Source organism: Rhinoraja longicauda, chromosome 15 (assembly GCF_053455715.1).
Source record: "Rhinoraja longicauda isolate Sanriku21f chromosome 15, sRhiLon1.1, whole genome shotgun sequence".
NCBI classification, from domain to species: domain Eukaryota; kingdom Metazoa; phylum Chordata; class Chondrichthyes; order Rajiformes; family Arhynchobatidae; genus Rhinoraja; species Rhinoraja longicauda.
Genome location: NC_135967.1, coordinates 37,967,888 through 37,981,011, shown reverse-complemented (window position 1 = coordinate 37,981,011; position 13,124 = coordinate 37,967,888). Strand labels below are relative to the sequence as shown.

Sequence of the window (13,124 nt, the reverse complement as noted above, 5' to 3'; positions counted from 1 at the left end):
GCCCTAACGGAGACCCCGTTCTCCACCTTTGGTACATCTTGGAATTTCATACACTGACAAGCCACGGCTGTATCCCAACCTTTGCTCAGAGAAGGAAGGCCACCAATCTGGCCCATGCTCACCCCATGGATGGGGAATTGGAGAGGTGGTGGAAGGAGATGGCGGCGGATGCTGGACAAGGGGCCCGGTGAGAAGAACCAAGGGGTCTTACCCTCCTTGCCCTCACGTTTGGCTGCGGGAGGCGTCCCCCTGGAAACAAGGACTGAAGAAGGTCAGGTGTGGAGAGGGACATTGGTTCGCAGGATGACTGAAATGGAGGCAACTTTGGAGGCGATATGGGCCTTTATGGCCACCTGCAGCTACGGCTTTAAAATGGTGCAGATGGACTCAGTGGGCTGTTCTGTGCATACTGTACTAACCTGGGCAATTGTGCCTATGTACAGGGATAGTCGTGCTGAGCTGTATGCAAAAAATGTATTTCACTGTACCTGATACACGTGACAATAAATAAACCATTGAACCATTGAGGCCTGTGAGGCTGAGAACACAAGACAGGTACTGATAGATGTTTAGACCTTAAGGAAATCAATTGCTGTGGAATTATTGCAGGAAAAGTAGAACTGATGTAAATGTTCAGCCACCATCTTATCAATAGAACAAGGGACCGTATGGCCTACCCCTGCATCCCTACTATTTCCTATGTCCTTATATATCAGCTGACTCTTCAAATGGGATTTGCCCTGCTATCTCTTCACTGCCCAAGATCACCAATAGAGTCAAAGAGATAGGTTTGGCCAAAACCAGTGAATGTAAGCTTCGGGACAGTTGTTTGAAAAATTCCTTGCCAAGCAGTTGGCAATATTGAAATAAAGTGAAAGCAAAGACATCTGATTCATGTACAATCCACTGGCATGATGTCATTGGAAGGGAATATTGTGAGCTTTGTTTTCCTGAAAGCTGAGATAAGATTTGCTCTCACTCTCCCTCCCTCCTATTCCCTCCACCCTGTCTCTAACCCCAACAACCCTCACAGTTTTTTAATCCCATATAGTTTGTGGCCATGCCATGCCAGTAAGTGCAGGATAGAGCTTTGTCTCTAATCTACAGAAGGAATCCAACAGGTGGTGCAGTTGTTTCCATATAATCAGCATAGTTATTGTGATGAATGTGTCCGCAGACTATGTCAAGAATCTCGGGGTTTTATTTTTAAGTGAGAGATTATCAGCGTTACTCAAGATGAAAGTACACACTGAGCCCCAGCATTGTCGTCAGAGGGAAGGGGGTGGGGGTGGGGTGAAAACACAACCAAGCTGAGAGTGATGAGCAAGAGATAAAGAGAAACATAACAGCAGATTCAGGGAACTGACTGCATCAGACAAGTCAGGATCTAAGATGGCGTGGTGCACAGGGCCATCATTTTCATTGTGGTAAACATTAGGAGCTGTCTCCTGGAAAGTGTCTGAACCATATGGCAAACCCAAGCACATTGAGCATGGAAGAAAGAGAAAAGCAGCCAGGACAACAGTCTCTTAAACCAGAACCAAAAACTGCTGACCTGTTCAAGTGAATGCTGGAAATATTGAACGATGAGGGAAATTGTAGGAAATACATAAGTTCTCACATGTTTTTTTAAAATGTGGTAAAACACGAAATAAAAGTGAAAAATAGTCAATTAACATGGTTAGTGCTTCTGATGAGCATGGTGAGCAATGTGAAATTGAAATACTCACATCTGCACACAATTATGTCAGTCACAGTTACTCTGCAATGTATGTTTAACTTCAAAGCACAGTTATGCAATGAGAGAACAAGATTGGGCTCAACCAGTAGATCTTAATTTGTAGGATGATGGACTATGGAAGCACAGTCATTGTTGGGAAGAGGTCTGGAAATAAAACAGTGAATTCTTCTTTGATGGAGCAGATGACAATGAATGTAATGTTCTCTCCAGATGCTGCCTGACCCACTGAGTTCCTCCAGCACTTTGTGATCTGCTCAAGATTCGAGTTTCTGCAGTTCTTTGTCTCTCCAGTGAATGTAGTTCAAAGTCAGTTATAGATTTTATCCTATTCTGATATCCTCTCCCAAGAGAGAGTTAGATTTAGCTCTTAGGGCTAATGGAATCAAGGGATATGTGGAGAAAGCAGGAATGGAGTACTGATTTTGGATGATCAACATGATCATATTGAATGGTGGTGCTGGCTTGAAGGGCCGAATGGCCTATTCCTGCACTTATTTTCTATGTTTTTATGTTTCTATGTTTCTATTTGAATAGCAAAGAAAATAGAACATAGAGTGGTACAGCACAAGAACAGATCCTTCGGCCCACAATGTCTGTGCCAAACATGATGCCAAGACCATCACCTATCTACCTGTGCATAACCTATATTCCTCCATTCCCTATGTATGCATATGCCTATCCAAAAGTCTCTTAAATGTCATTAATGTATCTGCTTCAACCACCACCTCCAGCAGTGCTTTCCAGGCACTCGACAAACTCTGTAAAAAAACCCGCCCTGCATATCTCATTTAAACTTTGCCCTCATGTTTTAAAACCATGCCCTCTAGTATTTGATTTTTCTATCCTGGGGAAAAGATTATAACTGTCTACCTTATCTATGCCTGTCATACTTTTATAAACTTCTATCAGATCTCCCTGCAATCTCCTTGGAAAACAATCCAAGTCTGTCCAACTTCTCCCTGTAGCAGCTCGCCCCCAAATTCTGGTAACTATCATCTTTGATGATGGCAGAATAGTTTGTTAAGATGTAACTTAACAATTGCTTTTGTTGTACTATGAGTGGAGCTGAAACTAGGGCCACATTGTTACGAAGCCTCAACAAGTAACAAGTGAGAGACTTGTACGGAGGAAATGCATGAGTCAGAGTATCAGAATTTCAATGGACAATGCTAGATAAATGTGTCAGAAAACAAGTTGAGCTAAGCCTTGTTGCTGGGAATGGGAAGTGTTGCATTAAAAACCATTTGAAGTGGGCTGGAACTACTGGGAACGTTGTATTTGAAGAGCCACTCAATGTGTAATATGTGCTGGATGTCTGAGAAAGGCTAGTGTGTATTACATTGTTAAACTTCAGGATGTTCATATTTCTCAAATGCCTCTATTCACGGGGTAACACAATGTTTCAACAATGAACAATGAACAACTGTATTGTTTGGCAAAATTTGATTGCAAAGCCACAGTAGCATTACCACCGACTCCATTCTAAAAATACCACAATGGGGATATCTTTCATTTTGCCATCTGGAAAATACAGTGAGAATTTCCAATTGCTATAATTTTTTTAGCACAAACATGAAACTAAACATGAGTAGCAGAAACTTTCAGGACTGACCCTAATTTTATATACTCATCCTAATGTGTCCAAAGTTTGTAATAGACTTTAGACTTTAAAGATACAGCGTGAAAACATGCCCTTCAGCCCTGAGTCCCCACTGACCAGTGATCACCCCGTACACTAACACTATCCTACACACTAGTGACAATTTACAATTTTTTTGGAGTCAATTGTAAGCTACAAATCTTTAAGTCTTTGGAATGTGGGAGGAAACCAGAGCACCCAGAGAAAACCCACGCGGTCACAGGAAAAATGCCGTACAGACAGCAACCGTAGTCAGGATCGTACCCGGATGTCTGGCGCTGTCCGAACATAGAACAGTACAGCACAATAAGGCCCACAAAGCTTGTACCAAACATGATACCAAGTTAAACTGATCTCATCTGCCTGAACATGTTTCATATCACTCTATTCCCTGCACTTCCATGTGCCTATCGAAAGCCTCTTAAACGCCACTGTTGTATCTGCTTCCACCACCACCCCAAGCAATGCGTTCCAGGCACCCACTATTCTCTGTGTAAGAAAACTGACCCCGCACATCTCCATTAAAGTTTCCCCCTCTCACCTTAAAGCTCTGCCCTCTAGTGTTGGACATTTCCACCCTGGGGAAAAGGTTCTGACTCTATGCCCTATTTAGGTCTCTCATAATTTTATACACTTCTATCAAGTCCTTCCTCGACCTCCGACGTTCCAGAGAAAAACAATCCAAGTCTCTCCTCTCCTCAACCTCTCCTCTCAGCTAAATCCCTCTTATCCAGGCAGCATTCTGGTAAACCTGTTCCTTTTGCTGTAGAAAAGGACTCACGATTCATGTAAATATCCACAGTATGCTACTTCGGATCGTTCACCTTGTTGTGATGAAGGGGCTTGCGTGCCCCCATGATTCCGAGAGCGATGCCGTCAGAAGCACTAGCTTCTGGTAGGGCCGCCCATGGCGGTAAGGTCGAGGACGAGGGTCCAGACTAAGAACGGTCGAACCTACAAGACCTCAACGGTGGACCAGGCGGACGAAGTTATCTTGAACTCAACAGCTGTGAAGGCGGATGAAGGCTGCAACAGATCTATCAGCTCCAATCGTATTGGTTCCCTTGCCATTGGAATTAGTTGATTGATTTGTGAAGGACCGTGTGCTTCTTGGAGTGCGACATCAAGTACACGTTAACCAGGCATCTTCATTCTTTGGAACATAGACCATCATCCTCGACCTTGAGGGATAGCCACGACAATGACACAACTAAACAAAGTGTTGGTGGCTGCAGAGATTTTAGTGTCCAATCATGAACTGTGTAGATCTTGTTTCTGGTTGCAAAATAGATTCAGTTCAGTTTAGTTTATTGTCACATGTACCGAGGTACAGTGAGAAGCTTTTGTTGCGTGCTAACCGGTGAGCAGAAAGACAATACATGATGACAATTGTGCCATCCACAGTGTAGAGAAGCATGATAAAGGAATATCGTTTAGTGCAAGGTAAAGCCAGTAAAGTCCAATCAAAGATAGTCCGAGGGTCCCCGATGAGGTAGATAGTTCAGGACTGCACTCTAGTTGCGGGACAATGGTTCAGTTGCCTGTAGTATATTGCTGCTGCAGACTTGTTTTTGTGGGGAACGATGTTTGTGCAGAATAAGGGTGCAATCTAATTTCTAGGCTTTGCTGCGTTGAAATCATTCCACATTTTCTTTCCCAAGGCGTCAAATCCATGGGACTCCTTATCTCCTGCACCTTCCTTCCTCTTGCAATTCACAACAACCACATCTAAGTACAGCCTTTGTGCCTGACCAGCACGTACTGGGGAACAAACACTGTTAGCTCCTTTCACCCTTTCAGCCACCATTTCCTGCATCTAGCTGCTCCTCCGAGTAACTAACATGTCAGTTTCTAATAAAAAAGGAACTACAGATTCTGGTTTAAATCAAAGATAGACACAAAATGCTGCAGTAACTCGACAGGTCAGGCAGCGTCTCTGGAGAAAACAGATAGGTGATGTCTCGGGTCGGGACCCTTCTTCATTACAATGTCAGGTTGTATTTCTGTCACTTTAAGAAGGGCTTTTGGCATAAGTGGAGCAAACCTCACTCACCTGGGACAGGGCAGCAGAGCAGGGGCAACAGCAGTGGTATGAGAAGGGGATTGAAAGCAGTACAGCATCTCCATTAATGGAGGGGACAAAATGAAGGCTGACCTAAACGAAGCAAGAAGAGAGCAGTACAAAATCATTCATAAGTAAGTGGAAAGGTAATGATACTCCCCGCAGTCCTGACTAGTAATACGGTGTCTGAAATTATCCAGGGTGCCAAAACTGGCCATTTCCCTCAACCAGTTGAGTTCCTCCAACAGTTAGGTCGTTGCTCCAGATTCTAATATTTGCAGTCCCTTGTCTCTTCCTGAGTCTGGGTCTGGATTGAGGAAGGGATAGGGCTTGTTAGTCCAGGGTTGAGGAAGATGGGATAGAAAGTTGGGGCATTCAGTCTCACAGTAGGGTGGTCAGTCTCGCAGGCTTGCAGTTCTGGTTTAGCCCAGTGAGTTGGGCAAAGGTGTGGTTGCAAGAGTCAGGCAAAAGATCAGGGTCATTAATCGGAGGTTGAGTGCTTAAGAAGTCTCAGAGACTGCCATCATGAAAGATAACTATTTAACAATTAAAGAAGACTCACCCAAGGCTGGTTTTTGCACAGCCAAAGACCTGTTCCAACAGGTCCCCTTTAAGTAGAATATGCAAGCCGGACAGAAATTGGACAGAAGGAACTGTAGATGTTGGTTTAAACCAAAGGTATTTATTTCACAAAATGCTGGAGTAACTCAGCAGGTCAGGCAGCATCTCAGGAGAGAAGGAATGGGTGATGTTTCGGGTCGAGACCCTTCTTTAAACCAAAGATAGACACAAAATGCTGGAGTAACTCAGCGGGACAGTCAGCATCCCTGGAGAGAAGGAATGGGTGACGTTTCGGGTCGAGACATTTCTTCAGACTGAAGAAGGGTCTTGACCCGAAACTTCACCCATTCCTCTCCAGAGATGCTGCCTGTCCCTTTGAGTTGTTCTGGATCTTCTTCTACATCATGAGCCATACATGCATGGACCCAAATCACAGAGGCAGTGCAGTAATGAGAACTGCATGCAATTGTGCACTTCGGGTTTTTCCATGAGCTAACATGTCAAATGGATAGATGACACGAGAAAAATCATGGACTTTGTGGGAGATATTAAATTTTTGATTTTCGGTTATTGAAACAGTATTTTGTGTGGCACATATGCACATTGTGTAACACAATACGATATCTAGGCCAGTGATCAGTTAGGGAGAAATTATTCATTTAATTTACATCATATTTAATGTGGAATCAGTAAGCATGTCCAACGTTGACAGGAAATAAGGGGAAACTTACAGGAACTGACGGAGAATAGGAGCATCAAAGACATCAGAAGGTCTACGATTTCAAGAAAAAAGAAAAGACTGCAGATGCTGGCAATCTGAGATAAAACCAGAAATCCCTGGGGCCATTGACCTGAAATAGTAACTTAGTTCCTCTCTCCACAGATTCCATTGACACCAGCTGAATAAATTTCAGAGACAGTCTACAATGGAATCAGGATGAGTAAAAGACTACTTTCTATTCAGTTTGCATTGCGAACAGGAATTGCTAGCATATCAATATGAAGACTGAACGACCTCTTGTCATTTCTGTAGACTTGTGCAAGACATCTGAGTTATTATTCTCAGCTATGTGCTCTGCGTGTGTGTGCTGATAATGTACAGATCATCCAGAATTTTGTATGATAAACCTGTTTAATATTTCAATGAACTGCAGGAGTTCAGGAAAGGGTGGGTGTGGTGTGTTTTCGGATACTATTTTTGGAAAGTCTGCTTTTAAATGGATAAACCACATTTCAGAGGAATTTTATTTCCTCAGCTTAAATTCATATAACATGGCTTAGTGCACTTTCCTAATGCTGCTGGCTGCCCTTTTATAATGTTGTTCAAATAGGAAATTAAATATCCTATTTCATCCGGGTGAATATCCAGGTGTCAGGGGTTATGGTGAGAAGGCAGGAGAATGGGGTTGAGAGGAAAAGATAGATCAGCCATGATTGAATGGCAGGGGAGTCTTGATGGGCCAAATGGCCTAATTCTTCTCCTATCACTTATGAACTGATGAATCTTCAAGTAACTGTGTGAAGCAATGCGTTATCAGAGGACATAAAGCTGCAATGGCTGGTTGAACTTATCAGGTTCCATTTTTTGTAACTGTCAACAGGATATGTGACTGTGTGAGTTATCGCAATTCACTGCAAGTCCTCAAGCCATGTGTCGGTGTTATCATGTTTCAGTGAATAGCAAAAGGGGTGAGAATTCTTTTTCCCCTTGATCTCCCATCCAGGCAAGAGACTACGAGGCCTAATGTAATGTTTAATCAGTGTCAGTCACACAATGAATTAATGTTATGAACATGGCAATGCCATCTGTAGCAATCAGCTGCCCACCATTGGATAATAGAGTTGTATGGTGAAATAAAACTTTGCATTTCACTTGTCGGGTCATGGAGAAGAGGAAAAGATAAATTCAGTAATGCAGACTCCATGATATGACACCTTGCAATAAATCTTCTCATGTTTCCTATTTATTGCTTTAATATAATCTTTTTTCAACCTGATAGAAGTATATAAAAATATGAGAGGCGTGGAAAGGGTAAAATGACAGCTAGAACCATTTTCTCAGGGTGGAAATGTCAAAGACTAGAGGGCATAGCTTTAAAGGGAAAGGGGCAAAGTTTAAAGGAGATGTGTGGGACGTTTTTCTACACAGTGGATCATGTGCAGGCAGAGGAGATTAGTTTAACTTGAATCATGTTCAGCACGGACATTGTGGGCCAGAGTCTGTTCATGTGCTGTACTTTTCTATGTTCTATTTGTGTGGTTAGATTTCTTTAAATTACAAAAATGGAAGGAAATAGTAGCAGGAGTAAGTCAACTGGCTCCTTCCATTCAATAAAATCAAGAATAATCTGCCCCAAAAGAAGTACTGTAAATGTCCTGATGGCACTTGACATCTCAAAATGCAATATCTCACATTTTTCTGTATTAAATTCTATCTGCCCAACTTTCCAACTGAATTATGTCCCTCTTTGTTCTTTCACAACCTTCTTCGGTACCTACTACTCCATTAATTTTTGTGGCATCAGCAAAAATAATTCTTAGACCACCTACATTCTCATCCATTCATTTGTATATATGGTAAACAACTCTAGATCCCAACACTGATGATCGTGCATCTGGTTACAGACTCACAGTCAGAAAAACACAGCCCCCAATCACTAGCCACACACCTCAAACTCAACCACAATAAAGCACCATTGAACCATTGAATCTTTTGGCTCATATCTCAACATTTTGCATCCAGTTTGCCAACACACCTTGGGTTCCATATGCCCTAACCTTCAGGACCAGTCTACCGTACAGGACTTTGCTAAAGTCCATGTAAACCATGTCTACCCCCACTGCCTTCATCGATTTTCTTAATTACCTCACTAATCATGTACTTCTCCGACAGATTAGTTAGTCTGTCAGCTATTTCAGCAAAATTCAGCACAACCATTTGCTTATTAGACATGACCCTTCGTGTTAGTGTGGGAGATTATATGATCACATTGGCATCTGCACAGGGAGGCATAACTGGTGGTGCCCCAGTCTTCCATCATTGCAATGGATCCAGAACTACTTGCTGTGAGCCCTGCAGCTATTCTTGGGATCACACACTCCAGTAAACTGAATCACTGAGATTTGTAAGGTTGAGTTTGAATTCAGTTCATTGTCACGTCTACCGAGGTACAGTGATAAGCTTTTGTTGTTAACCAGTCAGCGGAAAGACAATACATGATTACAATCGAGGCAGCCAAAGTGTACTGATACATGATGAACGGAATAACGTGAATAACATTTAGTGCAAGATAAAGTCCAGTTAAGTCCAATCAAAGATAGCCCGAGGGTCTCCAAAAAGGTAGATAGTAGCTCAGGACTGTTCTCTAGTTGTTGGTAGGATGGTTCCGTTGCCTGTTAACAGCCGGGAAGAAACTGTCCCTGAAACTGGAAAATTGAAAAAAGCAACATTTAATTACCACAAAACAAGTCAGGTAATTATTGAGAAGATGACCTGGAAAATAATTCTCTGACTTGCTAATGTAGGGAAATGGAAAAGAGTTTTGCCCATCTCCCGTTACACTGAGAATTTAAGATCTTCAACTGTTTTCATACACACTTGTAAATATGCACCATAGAAAACAGTGCACAAAAGCCCAACATAAGTCTCTCATCGGTTGTATCCACAACTATAGCAAACACCAACAACAATTCAGGTCAACATTCTGAACAATGCTACAGTATGTTAAAAATAGGAAAAAAAGGTCGCCTGCAATTGTTTAAGGCAAAGGAAATAAAACCAGCAAAAATGGTTTCAGAAATATTCATACAAGCTTTTATAGTCATAGTCATCCAGCACAGAAACAGGCCTTTGGCCCAACTCGTCCACTCTGACCAAGTTGCCCCCCTAAGCTAGAGCATTTGCACATGTTGGCCCAACTCCCTCAAAACGTTTCCTTTCCTGTCCAGGGGTGGTACAATGGTGCCGCGGTAGATTTGCTGCCTCACAGCGCCAGAGACCTGGGTTCAATCCTGACTATGACTGCTGTCTGTACAGAGTTTGTACTTTCTCCGTGTGACCGCATGGGTTTTCTTCGGTTTCCTCCCACATTCCAAAGACGTGCAGGTTTGTAGGATAAGTAGCTTCTGTAAATTGTCCCTAGTGTGTAGGATGGAACCAGTGTACAGGTATTATAGTACCTGCCTCAACCACCTTCACTGGCAGCTTGTTCCCTATACCTTCCTCTGTGTGGAAAAATTGCCCCACAGGTTTCTATCAAATCTTTCCCTACTCACCTTTATCCTATGGCCTCTGGTTCTTGATTGTCCTACTCTGGGTAAAAGACTCACTTCAAAACCAACACTGACTCTATCTCAAGAGCAACGGAGACTGAGATACATTGAAATGTAGGAGGGAGCAAGATATAATGATTACAACCAGATTTTCTCATCTTTCAAAACTATCTTCACCGATTTTTGGCCCAGTGGATGTAAAAAGGATTAATTTTAAGACAGAGAGAAACTATAGTTGGTTTTTTTTTAAACTTTTGTTCGTCATTGCTGCTTGCTAGTTGGCAGATGTGAAGAAATTGTGGCCCAGAAAATGCAGCACCTCCCACCCTCTGCGCTGAAGAAGGACAAATGTTGTCAGAAGTCAGACTGTCCTGCCCAACTAGCTCTTCCACTCTGGCCAGTGGAGAGTTGGCTTTAAGAGAGCTGTGGGGGCAAAAGCAAGAAAACGAACAGTGATAAAACAAGAAGTACAGCCAAGATTTTATTACCTTGGGCAAGATTGTCAAAGGAAAATTGATGGCTGTAGAAAAATAAGTCATTTATCTCATTACTGCGTTAGTACTTGTCGTCTTTTTGCATTTCCATTCTATACGTTTTTTACCTTAAATGCATAAAAATACCACAAGATCACGGATACCTAAATTTCATTGTACGTCTACTCACTAGAGATCCTTGAATCATAGAGTTATACAGCACAGAAACAGCCCTCCAGTCCAGCATGTCATCCATGCCACACTGAGTTAGACCTACTAGCTTGCATCTGACCCTTAACCTTCTAAATCGACCTTTTCATGTATCTGCCCAAGTGTCTTTTAAATGTCATAATTTACTCCACCTCTACCACTTCCTCTGGCAGCTTGTTTCATGTACTCACCACTGCCTGTGTGAGAAAGGTGCTCTTTAGGAACCCTGTATATCTTTCCCTTCCCTTCTCACAAACCTATGCCATCTAGTTTTAGACTCGCCTGCCCTGGAGGAAAAACCTGTACCTTATCTATGTCCATCATGATTTTACATGCCTCTTTAAAGTCACCCCTCAGCCTCCTTTGCTCCAGGGAAAAGAAACAACCTAAATGGTGTCACCTTATAACTCAAACATTCCAGACCCAGCAACATCATCAGTAATCTTTTTCATCACCTTTTCAGTTTAATGGCATCCATCATATATCAGGTCAACCAGAACTGTGCACGATACTCCAAATATGACCTTACCAATGCTTTGCACAGTTGTAGGTTTAGGTTTATTATTGTCACATGTACCGAGGTACAGTGTAAAGCTTTGTTTTTCATGCTATCCAACCAAATCATGACATCCCAAATTTAGTTTAGTTTATTTTAGTTTAGTTTAGTTTAGTTTATAAGTTCATGAATTCATAAGTTTAAGGAACAGAATTAGGCCATTCGGCCCATCAAGTCTACCCCACTATTTCATCATGGCTGATCTATTTTTCCCTCTCAACCCTATTCTCCTGCCTTTACCCAATAAACCCTGACACCTTTACTAATCAAGTTTAGTTTAGTTTGTCAATGTCATGTGCACTGAGCAACAGTGAAAAGCTTTCTGTTACGTGCTATCCAGCCAGTGAAGTCCAATTAAAGATAGTTCGAAGGTCTCCAATAGGATTCAATGCAAGTTACCTTTCTTGAGCCTGGCAGTCTTCCCTTTATTTAATGGTGAAATCATTGTGAAATATTAACCTTTTATCTAAAGATCTCATTGGGTCCAATATCCTAAGATTGCTGGTATGCTTTCATAAATTCAGTGGAGCAGAAATTCCTTCCAGGCCTTGTGCAGGGTCTTCTCAACATTGTGTGATTGGACTGGGCCACTACCACCGAAAGAATATAACAGCAAAGTTGCCTGATACAACCTTGACGAGTTGAGCAATTCATAGACCTTTCTTCATAAAACCTGCTTTAAAAATATGCATAAAAATATGCAGCTTCATCTTGAATTTCTACGAAACAAAAATGACTAATCTCCTTTGAAACCGTTCATGCAAGGCTGAGTCATCAAAAGTCTTTACAAAGGGCTTAATAGAACTTACCATCTGCTGCCTTCTCCTATCCCTGCTGCAATCACCACCCCCACCCACCCTACCCTGCCACTGTCACTGATCTGGGTGGAGATCTGATCGGATCTCTTGATAACAGTAGAAATTCACTGGTTGTCTTTGTCCACAAAAGATTCTTAGTTATTCTGTTTTTACACAGCAGACATCAGTAGAGGTATTGTTTGCTGCCACTCACCCCATCCCACTGAAGCTCCCTCCCTCCCTATTCCATTAACCAAATGGATAATACTGTTATCAATAAAACAATGTGGAATCCTGATGGAATTCAGCTCTGACACAAACTCTGACTCTGACAATGCACCCATTCTAGGTACTGCAACATAACTAAAGTATTGAAACCATTGCCACCCTTGTCAAGTTATATATAAGACCTCTTTGCTTCTCAACTCCAGTACAGTGCTTTTGAATATGTGAGCTTCATTCAGTGCACCACTTGCTGGCCCTTCACTTTGACTCATATCTTAGTGAACAGATTCATCTCTATAATTTGCCTTGCAACGCCCTTCCCGTGATGCTGTCAAAGATAGCGAGACAGAACACTATCTAATGTAAAAAAGACACAAAGTGCTGGAGTAACTCAGTGGGTCACGTAGGAACACTGGAGCACATGGATGGGGCAGCTTTTCATGTTGGGACTCCACTTCAGACTCTGCCTTTCCATGTTCTTCAGAGAAGCTGAGTTACTCCATTTTGTGTCTTTTTGTGTAAACCAGCATCGACACCATCTAATCTGGTCTATCGTATCTATCAAACTGCCCATAAATAGTAATGGCG

The 13,124-nt window shown here is 42.2% G+C and overlaps 1 protein-coding gene across 1 annotated transcript in view; it reads right to left on the bottom strand.

Annotated features, from left to right (window-relative positions):
- Positions 1 to 12,342, bottom strand: part of arhgap20b (Rho GTPase activating protein 20b) — a 108,363-nt gene extending 96,021 nt beyond the window's left edge. Inside the window, exon 1 of the mRNA XM_078412012.1 lies at positions 12,324 to 12,342. Coding sequence (XP_078268138.1) covers positions 12,324 to 12,326 — 3 coding nt within the window. The 5' untranslated portion in view covers positions 12,327 to 12,342. The remainder of the gene's footprint in view (positions 1 to 12,323) is intronic.
- Positions 12,343 to 13,124: the final 782 nt, after the last annotated feature.